This window comes from Ciconia boyciana, chromosome 6 (genome assembly GCF_034638445.1).
Source record: "Ciconia boyciana chromosome 6, ASM3463844v1, whole genome shotgun sequence".
Lineage (NCBI taxonomy): Eukaryota > Metazoa > Chordata > Aves > Ciconiiformes > Ciconiidae > Ciconia > Ciconia boyciana.
This window is the reverse complement of record NC_132939.1, coordinates 427,759-444,502: the sequence shown is the minus strand read 5'-3', so window position 1 is coordinate 444,502 and position 16,744 is coordinate 427,759. Positions and strand designations below refer to the sequence as shown.

The following is a 16,744-nucleotide window of genomic DNA, read 5'->3' as shown; positions in this document are numbered from 1 at the left end:
CGGGCTCTGCTTCACCCCTTGTTCCCCGTGCCCCTTTGCACCGCTGCGATTTATCGGCGGGGCGCGCGGTGTCCTCCCTGGGCCCCTCTTCCCGTGGGGCTATTGCAGCGGCACTGCCGCCGATTGCACGATGCCAGCTGGGGACCAGTCCCCCCGCTCCCCACGCAGCATCCTCGTGCTCCCCGCTTGCCCACGCGCGCAGCACGTCGTGCGGCCGTGCCTCTCCCCTCTAGCAACGCGCCGAGCCCTCTAACGCGAGGGGAACACTGCACCCGCTTGGCTCAGCTTAACGCTACGAGAGCTCACGAGATAGGAAGCCTGCGTTTCTATAAATAAACCGCCCCACTGTTTAATTAGCAGTTTCAACGGGCACGTCAGGCTGGAAGCAGCACTGCAGCCAAGACGGGGTGTTGGTAGCATGAAGGGGGTCCCGCTGAGCACCCCCAAACACAGCCACGGGGGCAGCTCGCCGTGGCTTCACGGGGAGGTGTCGCACGTCCCGCAGTTGAGCTACGACCGTGGCTCGTTTCCCCTCGCTGGCCTCTGGTTTGAGCCAAAGCCACGTTTTTAACATCCTGCAGCCCCCGGTTGGTCATTAATCACCGCCTGCCCGTAAATTCACGGTTGGGAAAGCCAGGCTGTGAGCCGGCGCTGTGCAGGGAGGGCAGGCAATGCAGGGGTCACCAAGCCGTGGCCGGGACATGGCTTTGGCTTTACCCCAGAGCGGCACCTGCCCCCCGCCCAGACCCCAATCGCTGTGGGGAGCGAGGGGGACGGCCGGGGCGCTCCCTGCGCCAGCCCGGCCCGGAGCAGCCAGCGTTCACGGAGACGTTTCTGGTCTGTTCCAGGCCCAGGCTGCCCCGCGGCGCTGGCAGGCGGACTTTGCTCCCCTCCGGAAGACGCCGTGCCGCGGGGGCCCTCCTGTCACGGGTGGCCCGCTGGTGATGCCGGCAGCTCCCCCGCACATCGCCTGAGCATGCCATGGCAGGTAGGCTGCAAAATGGAAACTTTCACCCGTTTTCAGCTGGGAAGGACCCCTCGCTCATGGGCACGGCAGGGGGTCCAGCTCGCTGCTCCGGCTTTGTCTCATGGGGCGGGCGAGGGTCCGTCCCAGCCCCAAAAACCGGCTCAGCCTGCTGCAAAACAGCCGCAAGCGCCTCTCGCTGCCAGACCCCCGCAGCAGAGCTTGTTTTTCCGGGGAAGCCGGGATGGCTACGACAGTTGCCCGCCCAGCCGGGAGCTGGATCAGCTTTCCCATCCGAAACCCCCTTCCCACTGTGCCCCCAGACCTTTGCAGCGTGCCCCCCGAAATCCTCGTCCCGGCCGCCAACGAGACGCTGGAGCTGGCACTGGGGAGCCGGGTAGCGCTGAACTGCACCGTGCGCTGGGCGGCCGCCAAGCGCTGCGAGCCCGTCCCCGCCTGGACCAAAGACGGGCAGTGGCTGGGCAGTGAGAGCAGCCAGAACACCGCCTGGTAAGGAGCCCGCCTCGGGGTACGTCCAGCCGTCTGTCTGTCTGCCCGGGTGGGTGGCCACGCAGCCCAGCCCACGGTGGCCCTATCTCCCCCCAGGTTTGCCCAAAATGCCTCGGAGCAGCTCCTCGCCAGCGTCCTGCAGCTCAACCTCACGCACGATGCCGACTTCGGGGTGTTTGCCTGCTGGGTCAGCAACGCCACGGCCACCTTCACCCTGCGGCGAGTGGGTAGGGACACGCCAGGGACAGAGAAGGGACACCTCCAAGGAGGACGCGCTTGCATAGGGCAGGAGCGGCAGCCCCGCGGGGCTCATCGCTGCCTCTCCCAGGGCAGCGTATCATGGCACAAACCTATGCCAAACCCAGAAAACCTGGGCCAGGGGCTGCCGGCCACCCTCACCGTGCCCTTGCCTGTCCTTGCAGAGGCGGCAGGGCACGTGCCCGCAGTGCTGGCAGCCCTCCTGGTCCTGGCGCTCCTGGTGCTTCTGGCTGGGCTCTATGTCCGATGCCGGCTGAGCGTGCTCCTCTGGTACCGGAACCGCTACGGCGAACTGGAAATCAACGGTGAGCTGCCGGAGAAGGGCACCGAGGTGGTGCCCCTCCTTGGGAAAAGCCTCCCGCGGGCCACGGCCTCGCCGACACGCAGAGCCCTCCCCAGGGTCACACCCCCCTTTCCCCACGGCTCTCCCCAGACGGGAAGCTGTACGACGCCTACGTCTCCCACACCACCTCCCCGGATGACCGAAAGTTTGTCCACTTCATCGTGAAGCCGCAGCTGGAGAACCGCTACGGCTACAAGCTCTTCCTGGATGAGCAAACCATCCTGCCCAACTCAGGTAGGCACCGGACCCACGCGGGGTCGGGCAGAGGGGCGACGCCAGCACCCGGGGGCTTGAAATCCCTTCGCCCGCAGAGCCGTCGGCCGACCTGATCATGAACGTGAGCCGGTGCCGGCGTCTTATCGTGGTCCTCTCTGTCGCGTACCTGGAGCAAGACTGGTGCAACAGCAGCTTCAGGTAGGAGCGGCTCCTGCCTGCTCCCGGGGAAGAGGAGCCGGCAGGTCCTTCGCCCTCCTGCCACACGCCTGTCTCGCAGGGAAGGGCTCTGGAGGCTGCTGGAGCTTTCCAAGAAACCCATCTTCATCGTCTTCGAGAGCCAGTACCGGGAGATCACCCACCCCGCCATCAGCCTGCTGAAGCAGCACCGGAGCGCGGTGACCTTGCTGGTGTGGCGAGCTGGCTCCATGGTGAGGGCTGAGCAGGGCCCGGTCCGGCCAGCACCCCCATTTCCATCCCCAGCACCCCGTTTTGTGTCAGCCTCCCCGTGACGCCTCAGGGCTGCTCCCTGTGCTTCAGTGCTCCTAAAAAGCGGGTTGGGGCACTCGTCTTCTAGAGGCAATTTAAAGAAAAACAACAGAAACAGCCCCAGATCGGGGTGCTCGCTCCCCAGACTCGTGCGATCAGGAGCCCCGTGCCACTCCGGGGTCTCCCCCAGCCGAGGCGCCAGCGTGAAGCCCCAGCTCCCGGAGTGAAGCTTTGGCCCGTGGCTGCTGCGGCCATTTCAGGGCCAGGCTGGGAGCCGGAGCCCTCGGGAGCGTTTCAGCAGGTCGGGCTGGTTTTTCCACCGGCGCGCGGGCACGCTGCCATGCCGGCAGCACGGCCCTCGCCTTGGCTGAGCTCCCAGCGCTAGGAAGAGCGAGCCGAGCCCCGCAGAGCCTTCCCCGGCCCCGTGTGGGGCCAGGCTCGGCTTCACGGTGGTCCCTACGCAGCTCATCTCCTCCCTGCCCCACGCAGACCCCGTCATCGGACTTCTGGAAGGAGCTGTGCCTGGCCCTGCCCCGCAAGGTGTCCTTCCAGGGGACCATGGGGGACCCGCAGACCCAGCTGCAGGAGGACAAGGACCCCATGCTGATCCTGCACAGCAGCTACCTGGACAGCAGCGGAGACCTCCACCCCGATGGGGACCTCGGCACAGGTCCTCGTCCCCTGCTTCTTCTCTTGGGGGGGGACAGACGTGCGCTGGAGGGCACCTTTGGGCTTTGCTGTACCCTCCCACGGCAGGTAGGCTGGGTTTAGCCCCTTCCCCACCGCCTAAAGCCCATCTCCCCGCTCCTTCCAGGCCTCCGAGGGTGCGTTTTCAGAAGCCCCCCGCCTCCCCGCATCGGCGGCCTCAGCACTCCCACGGCTTCGGCCGCCGGCGCGACGGAGGACGCACGGCTGAGGGACGGCCAGAGACAAGAGCTCGACGTCTCAGACCTGGGATCACGCAACTACGGTGCCCGCACGGACTTCTACTGCCTGGTGACGGAGGACGACATCTGAGTGGGGCCGCGGGCCTGCAGAGGCGGCGTCCCCCTTCCCCGTGGGGCCGCAGAGACCCAGATCACGGCCAGCGGAGCCCGGGCTTTATGATGGGACCAAAGCCAAGGTCTCGGTGGGAAAGACAGGAGCTGGCTCCTTCTGGCAGCACGCTCTGTGGTGGAAAACCACCACCAAGGGACACCCCTGCCCGTAGTGCCTGGGCACCCTTGGGTGCTGGGCCCCCCTCCCTCGCCGTGGGCGGCAGGGACATTTTTCCTGCACGGCGGACAAGCCTCGGGATGGATGATGCTCTCCGAGAGCAACTTGCCGCAGCCCCAGTGGCTGGGAAATGCCCGACAGGAGTGGCCGCAGCACCCTCTCTCCCGCAGAAACCCCCGTGGCAATAAAATGCTGCTGCTCCGATAAAATGCTGCTGTCTCGTCCATCTGCGGGGACGCGGGTGCCACCGGCGGGTCTCTCCCCGCCGTGGGCAGCGGGGCAGGCAGCGCTGGGCTGCGTCCCATCCCTGGGCTGCGTCCCGCCCCGGCGTCCCTGCCACCCTGACTCAGAGCGACGCCCGGACGCAGCGAGCGGGGCGGCAGCACCGGGTGAGCTCTCCCGCACGCCGGCGTCCGCGGGCCGCTCTCCTCCCCTCCCACAGCGGGCCGAGCACCGGGGCAAGCGGGCGTCGTTCAAGGCTTTTATTTCAGGGCTCGGGGATTTTGTGCACAGAAAGCTGGGGAGACAAACGCACCGCGACACCCCAGCCTGGACTGCGCCGGGTCCCGGCACGCCGGGGGGGCCACACCAGCCCTGGACGCGGACCCTCCTGGCAGCGCCGCCCGGTCTCCCCTGCCCTCCCACCCCCTGTACCTACTCTACCTCATTTCCCGAACGGGGCACGCAATGCCCCCCAAGCACGGGGTCTCCCCACCCAGCCCCAAACCCGCCGGCAGACCGAAGCCACCCCGCAGCCCACCCACGCGCCCCGGCCCGGCCGCTGCCGCAGCAGGGAGAGCTTTGGACCCCCTGCCCCACCTGCGCCAGCTGTGCCGGGCACCGGGGGCATCTCCCCGCCCCACGGGAGACGCCACCCAGCAAACACAAGCTGGCTGGCCCTGCCCGAATCCTGCTTATGCAGCACCGGCCAGGCCCAGCCCTGAGCAGAGCAGCCGGCACGGAGCAGCAGCGGTGGCTCTGCCTGCACAGGGACGGTCCCCGTGGGGCGTACGGATGGGGACGGGGTGGCTCGGAGATGCCCCAGCTTCTCGCAGCGAGGGCACGGGCAGCCTCAATCGCACCCCCCCACATCCCCGGCAAAGCGGGGACTCAGCACCGCGTCGCCGATGCCACTTCCCAGCTCCTTACGGCCACGGTGCCAACCCCATAAAAATTTGGGAAGCCACCTCAGACCTCCCACAAACCCCCCGAGCTACGCAAAGCCCCGTCCCCACCCAGCCAGGGCAGAGCACGTGCAACCCGCGGCGCGCCCCGCACCAGCACGGCAGCACCGGCACCCTCCCGGCCCCTGGTGCGCTGCGATGCGGAGAGCTGGGATGGGAGCCCCCGAAGCCCCTCTCCCCACCAGCGCTGCTTTGCGGGAGCCCCCCCAAAGCCCGGCAGCTCCTGCCCCTCCACTGAGCCACGAGACGAGCTGAGCTTTGCAGCCGGCTCCCCGGGAGCGGGCAGGGTCCCAGGGGCTGAGGACCCTCGGGTGCCATAGGGCCGTCCCCAACCAGCTGGGGTCCCAGCAGGGCCCCGCAGCAGAGACACAAGCAGTCGCTGGGTTTAAGGCTGCGGCAGGAGAGAGGACAGGCGTCCCCCGGGGAAGGGGGACCTGGTGGAGGGGGGAGGCGCAAGGGACGCGGCAGGCACTACGCTACGGAGCGGGGGTCCGGCGGCAAGCAGCCTCCCCGGGGCACGGCCGGCAGCAAGGAGCGTCCCGGCGGGGAGAGTCAGGGCTGGGCAGTCCGGCTCCCAGGGGTTGTCCTCACAGGCTGAGGAAGTCCTCCTTCCGGTACCCCTTCTGCAAGGAGGCAGGCCACCCGTCACACGGGGGGACGCCAGCGCTGTCACCTTTCCTGCCCGAGGACACCCCTGCCCGAGCTCCGCTGGACGGTGGGAACGCGAACGCAAACCCGCTCCGCTCTGGCACTGACAGGGCCGTGCTGTCCCCACGTCGGGCACGTGGCTGTCCCCACCCCACTGGTGCAGGTGCCACCACAGGGACGATGCTCTGGGGACATCCCCACCCCTTCGGGAGGGGGAGGCAGGGAGTTGGGGCCCATCCTATGCCTGGAAGCATTTGGGTGGTGTGGCTTTCCAGGGTGAAGCCCCTGGCCTTGGCTCCCTGGGGATCCACCCTCGGGACCCACCCCAGGATCCCACCGGCTGGAGGAGGCACCAGAGGGTGGTACATACCATCTTGAAGTCCCGGTGGAGCTTGGTGTATTGCCACATGTTGCCCAGGAGGCTGGCTGCTGCTCTGGAGGACTTCTCGTTGTCCGAGCTGGGACAGGGACAGGATGCAATGAGCTTTGGGTACCGCTGACCACGGGACGGTGCCCATCAGCCCAAGGATACCACCCCAGCAGGGCCCGCAGGGGCTGAGGACTTCGTGCCGGTGGGAAGAGGCAGAAGACTAAAGGCTGGAGACCACCGCAACGGGCAGGGTGGCAAGCGCTTCTGTGGCAGGGTGGCAAACGGGCAGGGTGGCAAGCGCCTCACCAAGGAGCGGTGAGAAGCACCCAGATAGGAAGAAGGTGGCTGCAGCTATGGGCAACCCTGTGGTGGGGTGTCCTGAGGAGGTGGCAAAGGGCTGGAAGGTGACCATGAGGCCACCCTGAGCTGGTGTGGGGACTCCCAACACCAAGCCTTGGGAAGGGAGACTGGTTGTGACCCTCTTCCCCCTCGCTGGACCAGGGGAGGAAGGGGAGAGCAGGACTGGACCCCAGGTCCGAGCTGGGACAGCAGAGGGGACAGGGAGCTCCCACCTGTCCCTTCTCTTCTTGATGTAGAAGAGCTTCCTGAGGCCATCAAAGTAAACGATGTCACGGGCGGCCATGGGGCTCTCCACCACCAGGTTGTTGAGCACCGCGATGATGTTCACGATGACGTCGGCGGGCGGCGCCTTGTCCCCGATGCTCCCCGGCAGCTTCTCGATCAAGTGGCTGACCACCTTGGTCGCTGGTGGGCAAAGGCATCACGTCAGGGCCGGTGGCCAGACCCAAGGGACACGCCGGGGGACGAACCCTGCAACCTCCTGGGGACAATGAGGGGACAGAGGGTCCAGCCAAGGACCTGCAGGGCAGCACCAGGGACATCTTCAAGCCCTTTGCTCTCTGGAGTCTCTGCTGAGACTCCCTGGCACCTGGGAGAGGAGCCGGGGGATGGGAGATGGACCAAGTGAGATGGCGGGGTCGGAGGCAGAGCAGAACGTGTGGGGGGCGTTCAGTTACTGGGGAGGGACCAGCCGCTGCGCACTCAGCCGTGAGCAGGGAGGCAGCGGGCAGGAAGGCGCCGAGACATGGCTGGAGGTAACTGGAGACCAGACCGAGGAGGAAAAGGGTGCAGAGCGTCCGTCGGGCTCCTCCCCGCAGCCCCCGGCCCTGCCCGTCCCTCCCCGGCACTCACACATCTCGTCCTTGTTGCGGGCGTGGCGGGACAGGTTGCGGATGAGCCCCGTCAGGGAGCGCAGCTGGTGGTGGTCAGCGGTGCGGATGCGGTCCAGCACGGGGTTCAGGATGCGCTCCTGCTCCAGGGCCAGCCGGCTCAGCACGCCCGCCCACTGCCGGGGCAAACACCCGCTTGGAGACGCCCGCCAGGGACCCACCGGCTGCCGCCTCCTCCCACCCCATCTTCCTCCTCCTCCTCTTGCTCAAAGGGCCGGGTCAGGGTGACCCGTGCCCAGGTGCCGAGCAGCGCGACGGCCACGTCCCCCACCCAGGAAAGGCTGGTACCGACCCGCAGGGAGGGGCACCCCCTCCCCGGGCACAGCTGTGACCGGGCAAGCGGCGGGGACAACCAGGCAAGACGGGGCAAGCCCCAGGGGACACTCCCCTCCCGTGCCCTCACCCTGCGGTCCCCGGCAGTGATGTTCTGCAGGGCGCCCGAGGCCGCCTCCGTCGTGTGCTTGTTGAGCTCGCAGCGCTGCAGCAGCCGGTTGTAGATGCCCACGATCTGCGGGTTCCAGAGCCACTCCATGCCCTTGGGGTCCTTGGAGACCTCCGTGAAGGTGACGATGTCCGCATTCAGGTAGTGCTGCGGGGAGGGGGGCAGCAGTTAGACTCGCAGGGGTCGTCCCCTCCTCTGCAGCGTCCCTCGCTGCTGGTGTCCCCTTTTCCCCACGTGCCTGGCCTCAACCGCTGGGCAGCTGCAGGCTGGCAGTGACCCAGCAGGTCGCCCCGGCTGCGTCACGCCCCGTGGCACGGCAAAGCGGGGGTTCGGCACCCTAGTTCACCCCACGCACCTGATTCACCCTCTGCTGAGCTCACCCGCGTGTCCCACCCATCAGCCGAGGCCAGCGTCCACCTCCGCCCCAGCGTCATCTCCACCGCCAGCTGCTTCCCAGTGCCAACCCCGCCCCAGGTGACAGGGCCATCACGGTGCCCGCCACTTCCCAGCCGCTGACCTCTCGGGCTTTCTTGCTCTGAGGGCTGAAGCAGCCCACCAGCTCCCCCGTCACCACGCTGCTGTTGTTCCTCCTGTGGCCCTCCAGGCGCTGGAGGGAGGACGGGGGCATTTCGTCGTACAGGCGATAGGAGAGGTTGCGCAGGACGCAGACGGCGTTCTCCACGCTCTGGGCGGGGGAGATGGGACATGAGGGTGTCAGTCCTTGTGCCGCCTGCCGGGGCATCTCCAGCTGACACGTCCCCCGGGGCGTGATCCCATGGGGCTCCGTGGCCAGAGTCACCCCAATGACACCAGCGGTGCCCCACTGTGCCCAGTAAGCCCGGACGGAGCCAGATTGGTTTTCCCACCATCACATCAAGACGTGCCTTTGCACCACAATGGCCCGGCAGCCGCCGGGAGGGAGGGAGCGGCACCCCGTCTGAGGGCACCCAAACCCTCCCAGCACCCAGCTCCTGGGGCTCACCTTGTCCTCTGACTTGCCCACTTCCAGGGAGCTGTTCACGTAGTGGATCACAGAGTCCACCAGCCCATGGCACTCGCGCATCTTCTGCCGAGTCTGCTGGCTGGCAGAGCTGAGATTCCTGCACGGGGAACGTGGGTCCGTCACGGCGAGAAGGGGCTTCCCCACGGCCACCCCCCTCCTGCCACTGGGCACCGCCGCGGGGAGGGCAGCTAACACCTCGCCCATGGGGCTGACCAGGCTTCGCCTTGATGCACAAGTGCTGCAAGGGATGGGGACCCCAGAAATGAGCCCCAGAGTATGCCTTGCTCCCAATGTATGCCGCACAGATGGCGTCTCTTCCTCCACCCAGAACTTCACCCCCAGTGGGAGGATCGGAGCCGGCCCAGAGCAGGTACCTGAGGAAGCCCGTGGAGTTGTAGAAGATCTCTGCCTCCGAGGGGTTCTGCTGGATGACACCCGAGCCCCCCAGCCCGGAGAGGGGGACCAGGACCAGGTCCGTGAGCTGCTCCAACGTGTCCCGGGCCAGGCGATCCTTCAGGTTGTCACTAGAGGAGAGATTCCACAGGATCCCTGCGCGGAGGGGGATCCTCAGTCCTGGGAATGGCTGGAGAGCACGTCCACCCCGACTCGCTCCCCAGGGGGCTCACGCCGACCCCCCGCAGCCAGGAGCGGCCACGGGACAGGGCGGGCAACAATGATGCAAAGAGGTCACGGTCATCCCCACGAAGCGTCACCCCAGCTTTACTCATGGGGTGGGGGCACGACGTGCCACCCCCAGGGGAGGAGGACCCCTGCCCGCCCCTGCCATCATCTCCAACCTGTGACGTTCTTGCGGAGCTCGTCATCGGGCTCCCGCAGCGTCCGCATGAGCTCGTAGATGCCGTTCTCCTCCACCAGCGCCAACTTGTTCTCGGCGTTGTCGTAGATGAGGTTGCGCATGGCGCCTGTGGCATGGCGCTGCACCTCCTGGTTGGGGCTGTTGAACAGCTTCACCAGCTTGGGCATGGCCTGGAGGCTGCGGGCCTGGGAGGGGAGAGCCCGGCCGGGTTGAGACGCCCAGCCGCTCTCCTGTTCGGCTGGGGCTCCCTCTATCTCCCCCGCCCGCCCTGGGGTGCCCCACCGTGGCAGAGGGGCTGGGGACAGCCCTTCCCTTTCGGCTCCTGGCTGCTCACCTGCTTCTTGGCGTTGCTGTCGCTGTAGCATTTGTGCTGGAGGTAGGCAGCGCCCAGAACCTGCAGGTTGGGGTCACTGGCTATCAGGTATTTCACTGCGGAGGGCAGGTCGATGTCGTCAAACCTGGAAGCCACAGGCAGGTGAGGAAGAGCCTGAGCAGAGCACCTCACGGGGGTCCTCCACCTCTGCACCCCACCACGTCCCGCATCTTGGAGGAGACGCGTCAACTCCTCTCCCTCCCCACCACGCTCTTAGGGCACGGGACTCCAGACCCAGCTGAAGGAGCATCTTCCTACCCTCACGTCTCAGGACGTGTCCCTGAGAGGAGCTAAGGCCACGCGCAGGACGCACTTGGAGGTCAACCCACGCCGTGGACCATCACTACGGGGCCAAGTTGTGCCACCGTCTCGCCCCTCCCTTGCAGCAAAGTAACGCCAGGCAAGAGATGGAGGGTTTTGCCCTCAACCAGCCAAGTGACTAAGGTGGGGACAAGGACTAAACCAGTGCCAGACGAGCCCCGTTGGCACTCACCCCCCCGACTGGTGGCTGAGCAGCGTGCTGTGCCCGTTGTACATCTCCATGGCACGCTGGTCCTGGAGGTGGTGGCTGGACTCGGCCAGGCTGCGCACGGAGGGCGCGCGGGAGCTGTGCTCCACCATCCCCATGTACGAGCTTCCGATGCCCGCCTGCGAGGCCGCCTGGATGCTGCCGAAGGAGCCGGTGCTGAGCCGCGACCGGTTGTTGCTCTGGAAGCGCTGGAGCGTGCGCATGGCGGGCGCCCGGATGGTGCGGCTCTGGGTTACCTCGCCACCCTCCAGCCAGTCGGAGGCGGGCTTGGCGGTGGAGCCGGCGCTTATCTGCCTCTCGAAGGTGTAGGAGCGGGCGAAGCCGCCATTGCCTTGGCTTTTGTAGAAGGAACGGTGACCCACGGGGTCCGCCTGCTCCGAGACGACGCTGTAGCGGTCATCCGCGATGGCAGTAGGCTGGAGCGGCCCGTCGGCCAGCCGCAGGGAGCGCAGTGAGAGGGTGTCGAAGTTCTGCCGGGACCGGTAGTTGCGCTCGTGGAAGGAGCTGGGCCGCGGTGAGGTGTTGGTGGCCTGTGACACGGCGTAGACGGTGCCGTAGCCCCGGCCCTTCGCCAGGCCCCCGTTGCCGACGGTCGCCATCCGCTTGTGCGGGGTGAGGTCCACCGCCGAGCGCGAGGACCAGCCGCTGCCCTTCAGTGTGCCGAAATCCTTGGCCAGCGGCTGATACAGCTGCAGGGGGAAAGCGTGGGGTTAGGGTGTGCCCGCGAGCCCGTCCCTCCGTCCCCTCCATGGGGAGAGGAAAGGGCAGAGTCGAGAGCCTCCCTTAGCACAACCAAAGCTACAGCCAGCAGCTGGGTCTCTGCCGGCATCCCCAGCTGCCACGGTGACGGGCGCCGGCGCAGGGCGGGGGATGAGCCCACCCAGTACGTACGGAGGCTTTAGGGTCCAAGCCATTGCTCTGGGAGCGGGAACTGAAGGAGGAGCGCAGGGTCGTGCCGTACTGACCACCTGCGGGACGGAGACGGAGCGGTCAACGTGAGCACCGGGGGGCCAGAGGGGTGGTCCTGGGGACCAAAGATGCCCCCCAGCTCATCCCGGGGGGACCCACTTCAGGAGCCGCGGCCGTGCCGGTGGCGCCGAGGGGGACGAGGGAGCGGGAGGACGCTGCCTTGGCCTGTCTGCCGGCGACAGGGAGCAGGAGAGGCGGCGGCAGTGCCGAGCAGCGGCCTCCCCGCCTCTCATCGTGCCCCGACAGCGAGGGGAGTAATTGCCACCTTGGTGGGGCTGCAATGGCTCAGCCCGACCCCTCTGCCGTAGCCAGATCGGCAGCCCAGGCCTCCCCCCAAAGCCAGTCCCGGCTCTGCCGCCCTGGGGACGGGAGCCCGGCAGGGACCCGGCTGCCCCGCTGCACCCCTCCCACCTTGCCAGCACCCCGGGGCCACCGGCGGGGACGGGGAGGACGCGGCCAGCCCCGGCGGTGACGGGAGCGTGACTCACGCCCGCGCCCGGGGCGGCCCTCGGGGTGCCGAGGGGGGGGTCTCTCCCCACCACGGAGGTCCCCCAGCACCTTGGATCGGGGGGGCTCGGTGACACCCCCGGCCGGTGCCGGGCGAAGCGGCAGGGCGGAAGCTGCGAGCGCAGGCGTTAAATGGAGAAGCTTGGAGCCCGGCCAGCGACGCCGCTCAGAGGCTGGGGGGGCCGGGGAGGGCTCTGCCAGGGCGCGAAAATCCTTCCCCCCTCCCCCCCCCCCGGCCCGGAGCGGGGTGTGGGGACACCCCCCCCCCGTGCGAATCCCCCCCAGGGGGCAGGTGGGGAAACTGAGGCACGGCCCCCGAGCGGGGCGAGACGAGCCCACGCTGGGGCCGGGCCGCCCCCGTCCCCGGTGCCGGAGGGGGGGCTCGGGGGGCTCGGCCGGGCGGGGGGCAAGCCCCCAGCCCCGCGGCGGGCCGCCGGCCAAAGCCCGGGGCCGGCCGCGGGGCTCCCGCCGCCCGCCTCGACGCGTCTGCTCGGGGGTTCTCCCACCTCTGCCGCCGTCGGCGTGGTCGGGGGCCTCGGGGCGGGCGGCCGCCTGCCCCCTCAGCATCATGCGGATGCGGACCTGCTCCTGGACGCGGGCGCTGCGCAGCCGCTGGGCCTCGGCCGCCTCCCGGCTCCTGCCGTCCAGCTGCCGGTCCGAGGGCAAGGCCAGCGAGCAGACACCGGCCTGGGGCTGCAGGGCCGACAGCAAGAAGGTGTTAGTCTCCTGCATGGCGGCGGCGGGCAGGCTGAGGCGGGCGAGGCCGCCCTGCGCAGGTGAGCGCGGCACTGGCGGCTCCCCGGGCCGTAGGAGGCGCCCGGCCCGGCCCGGCCCGCCCCGCCGCGCCCCGGGCAGGAGGGGCCGCGGCGGGGCCCGCGCCCGGCCCCGCCGCGGGCGGAGGCAGCCAGGGGCGGCCTCGTGGGGACGAGGCCCGGCGGGAGGCGGGCGGCCCTGGGGGGCCGCGGCGGTCGTGCCTGCGGCCCAGCGGGGAGAGCCGGGTCCTCCCCGGGCCGCCTCCCCGTTGACCCCTGGCTCCTGGGCAGCCCCGCCGGCGGGCCCCAGAGCCCCACGTGGCCGCTCTGGAGAGCCCCGGACCCCCACATGGCCGCTCTGGAGAGCCCCAGACCCCCACATGGCCGCTCTGGAGAGCCCTGGAGCCCTGCACAGCCCCGCCAGCGAGCCCCAGACCCCCACATGGCCGCTCTGGAGAGCCCCAGATGCCTTGATGGCCCCACCAGCAAGCCCCAGACCTCCACATGGCCACTCTGGAGAGCCCCAGACCCCTGCACAGCCCCGCTAGCGAGCCCCAGACCTCCACATGGCCGCTCTGGAGAGCCCTGGACCCCTGCACGGCCCTGCCAGTGAGCCCCAGACCTCCACATGGCCGCTCTGGAGAGCCCTGGACCCCTTCATGACCCCACCAGTGAGCCCCAGACCCCCACATGGCCTCCCAAGGAGATCCCCGGACCCGAGCAGCCTCCTCTTGACCCCCAGAGACCCACATGGCCCTGCCAGTGAGCCCCAGACCCCCATATTGTCAGTCCAACGAGCCCTGGGCAAGCTCCCCTGCCAGCCTTGGACCCCCACATGGCCCCATCAGCAAGTCCCAGACCCCCGCATTGTCCCTCGGGTGAGCCCCAGACCCCCACATTGCCTCCCAGGAGAGCCTCAGACCCCCGGGCAGCCCCACCGCTGGCCCTCGGGCTGCCCACCAAAACCTCTCTGGGGCGGGGGGCCGGCTCGCCGAAGGGCCGCAGCAGGGGCTAATTGGCAGTAATTACTGGCCAGGCCCTCCCTGCTTTGCTTTTCAAATCAGCTGGGGAATTAAAAAACAACAATAATAATAAAAAAAAAAAAGGGCGGCTCAGCACCAGCAGGCCCGGTGGTAATGAGTGCAGGGTGACTCAGCTGCTGCCACTGCACAGGTTGTAATTAGGCTCGCCTCATCTGCCGAGCCGCCCTGGCCGACCTCGGCACGGCCGGGGTGGGGGACGCCATGTACCCCCCAGCCCGCTCTGCTCAGGAACTGCTCCCGAAATCCCCATGGTGTTGTTTCACACCACTCTCCCTCGGCCCCTGGCTCGCTAACTGAGCCGCTCACTCCTGAACCGATTTGTGCCCGTTCTCAGCCACGCCCAGGTACTCAGGCTCTGCCCCTGCTTGTGGGCGCGGGGCATTTTGCCCGTCGGCTCTGGCACAGCACATCAACCAGAGAAGCCGGCGCTGGCTTTGGCCGTTTGAAGGCGAGCGTGGCGACGCGTCCTCGGCTCTGTAGCGAGCCGCGGCTCGGCGCTCGGCGTCACCGCTCTGAACCCGCCTGGCAGAAGCGTTACGGGCTCTGCCGGCTGGTGAGCTGGCTGGGGCTTACGACACCCAGAGATGACAACGCCAGGACGTCTTGTGCTTCGTTAGGAGGGTGAAAAGGGCAGCTCTCCCTGCGGAATGTGCCGCCATCAGCAGGAGCAGCGGCTGATGCTGGGGCGGGGTGGCGAGAGCTGTGGGCGAGTGTTTTGGGGTGACGGTCCCTACTTTGACGGCCTCCCCAAACCCCAGTGGGCTGCAAACCCCGGTGCCACCACTGCGTTGTGCCCGGGGACCGATGCGGGGGAGGAGCCACCTCCCCAGCTCTTGGGGGGTCCGGGGACTTCATGGGTTTCCTGGGAGCCCCCCCTTTGCTTCGGGGTCGCACCTGGCCCTTTTGGGGTACAGCACCCAGGAATAACCCCAAGGGCCCCCCCCCCGTTCTCCCACCTCAGCACCACCCACGCAGGGAGCGTCGGCGGGTGTGCTGAGTTTGGCAGAGCTCAGCGGGGCGCTCCCAACCCTCCCAGCCCGGATGAATCACGGGTTCCCCCCGGGAGGAGGTGGGGAAGGCGCTTCGCTCCCTGGGCGAGCCGACGCTTGCCCGCCGGCCCCGTGCCAGGCACCGAGGGGCTGGGGGACGGCCCCGGGAGCCCCTTCGTCCTCCCCAGCATGGCCGTGGCTCCAGGCCCGCTGGCAGCCCCGTTGTTCCCCCCGGCTCTGCCTCCCTCCCAAGCCCCCGTCCCCCCGGTCTGACACTGCCCTGCAGCTTAAAGATGGAAATGGAGGGGTCTCGGGGGGGGGTTGGGGGGGGTTGAGGTAGGTTGGAAGCCAAAACCAGCAGCGCTGGCCTCAAGTGGCTCGTTAGTCGGGGAAAGGGTCGGATGGGAGCGGGGATGCACCGGGATGCTTAAAAAGCAGCAAATCGGCAGAAAAACCCCCCACATTTGGAGCAAAATGGGGGGATTGCCGAGGGGATCCGGCCACGGTCAGGGTGACGTGGGGTTAAATAAACTCGGTCTGGGGGTCCCTAAAGCGGTCGCTGGCACCCATATCCCTTCCTCCGTGGGGTGACAGAGCCACGTCCCCAGGGAGACCCCAGCTCCTGGGTGCGCGCTGTCTTCTCCCACCCCCCGAGCACCACTGAGCACCTGTCCCCAAATCTGGGTCCCCAGGGGAGCCTGTGGCTGCCGGTGCCATCGGCGTCTCAAGCAGGGAGTGGCCGACGCGGCACCACGCAGCCTGGCCACAGCGCACGTGTGCCAAGAGCCGCGCCGGGGAAACTGAGGCACGAGAGGAGGAGAACAAAAAGCCTCTTGGCCAAGGCTGGCCAGGAGCAGGCAGCTGCCGGGTCTGTCATCTGCACTGTCCCTTGCCACCCGCTGCATGGGGACGGGTGGCAGGGCGGGTGCCACTGGCTTTCCCCGGGGACCCACGATGGGGACAGCCACCCCGATGGGTGCGGGACCAGCCGGCACGTACCTTGTTGGGTGGTGGCCCCGGAGGGCTGTTGCCCTGCAGCATCCTCCTGGGCCGGCGGGTGCACCCCTGGGTGCTACGCGGGTGCCGGGTGCCCCGGCACGGGGTGGGTGATGCCGTCTGCGGCGGGGCCGGTGTGGGGGGCGTGGGGCCGCAGCGTGGGCCCGCCCCGGGAGCTTACCCAACCAGTCTCTTCACCGTTGTTTTGCATGTGCGCTCGAAACCCGCTCGCTTCGCAGCCAAGTTTGCGCTTTTGGGGCTTGTGGCGGCTCCACAAAGAGCCTCGGCACGGCCGCGATGCCGGTGGGGTGCCCGGGGGTCCCGGCTGCCCCATCCCGGGCGGCGGAGCCACGTCTCAGCTGCCTTCGCGATGCTCCAGAAAATCGCCGTCGGTCCCCACCACCATGGCCGTGGTCCAACAGGTCCTTGCCACCGCATCCCCTTGAGCCCCCCAGCCCGGGGCACCCACGGGTGCAACAGGGATGGTTTTGGGGCTGCCAAAAGGAGAAGATGGAGGGGAGGCAGAGCGGGGAGGGAGCATGGTGTTTGGGGTGCGGGGGGCTCCCCCGGGCCCTGGGGATTCACAGGGAGCGCGTTTGCATGTGTGGGATGGAGCAGGAGCCCTTTGAAGCCAGATAAGCGAAGAGGGAGTGTTTGAAACGGGCCAAACCAGTTTGGGGGCCATCGCTTCCACGGGCACCACAGCCCGGGCTCCGCGCTGCACCCAGCGCTCGCGGGGGGCTGCCGAGCGGTGACCCCCTGGCAAAGCCCAGCGTAGGGCAGGAGGCTGCCCAGGACCCTCCACCCGGCCACTGCTGTCACGCTTGGCCCGTTCTCAGCCCAGATGTGTCGGGCGGGATCCCGTGCTCCCCCTCGCCCT

The 16,744-nt window shown here is 68.3% G+C and overlaps 2 protein-coding genes across 2 annotated transcripts; one reads left to right on the top strand and one right to left on the bottom strand.

Annotated features, from left to right (window-relative positions):
• Positions 1–863: 863 nt before the first annotated feature.
• Positions 864–3,794, top strand: SIGIRR (single Ig and TIR domain containing). The gene is made up of 9 exons (XM_072865651.1): positions 864–988; positions 1,288–1,474; positions 1,571–1,701; positions 1,897–2,037; positions 2,166–2,309; positions 2,387–2,489; positions 2,569–2,719; positions 3,267–3,447; positions 3,592–3,794. Exons 1-9 carry the CDS (start codon positions 982–984, stop codon positions 3,792–3,794), a joined length of 1,248 nt encoding a protein of 415 aa, XP_072721752.1. The 5' UTR covers positions 864–981.
• Positions 3,795–5,763: 1,969 nt separating this feature from the next.
• Positions 5,764–15,909, bottom strand: PKP3 (plakophilin 3). Its single transcript, XM_072864952.1, has 14 exons — positions 15,868–15,909; positions 12,591–12,777; positions 11,500–11,576; positions 10,573–11,297; positions 10,041–10,164; positions 9,687–9,891; positions 9,264–9,438; positions 8,869–8,986; positions 8,404–8,571; positions 7,848–8,033; positions 7,407–7,560; positions 6,767–6,959; positions 6,195–6,282; positions 5,764–5,799 (listed from the first exon to the last, which is right to left on the bottom strand). Exons 1-14 carry the CDS (start codon positions 15,907–15,909, stop codon positions 5,764–5,766), a joined length of 2,478 nt encoding a protein of 825 aa, XP_072721053.1.
• Positions 15,910–16,744: the final 835 nt, after the last annotated feature.

Coding starts and splice junctions, on each gene's coding strand:
- SIGIRR (XM_072865651.1), top strand. Junction 1,702..1,896: donor CTTCACCCTGCGGCGAGTGG/GTAGGGACACGC, acceptor CTGTCCTTGCAG/AGGCGGCAGGGCACGTGCCC. Junction 2,720..3,266: donor TGTGGCGAGCTGGCTCCATG/GTGAGGGCTGAG, acceptor TGCCCCACGCAG/ACCCCGTCATCGGACTTCTG.
- PKP3 (XM_072864952.1), bottom strand. CDS start 15,909: ATGCTGCAGGGCAACAGCCCTCCGGGGCCACCACCCAACAAG. Junction 8,987..9,263: donor AACTCCACGGGCTTCCTCAG/GTACCTGCTCTG, acceptor TTCCCCGTGCAG/GAATCTCAGCTCTGCCAGCC. Junction 6,283..6,766: donor ATCAAGAAGAGAAGGGACAG/GTGGGAGCTCCC, acceptor TCCCTGTCCCAG/CTCGGACAACGAGAAGTCCT.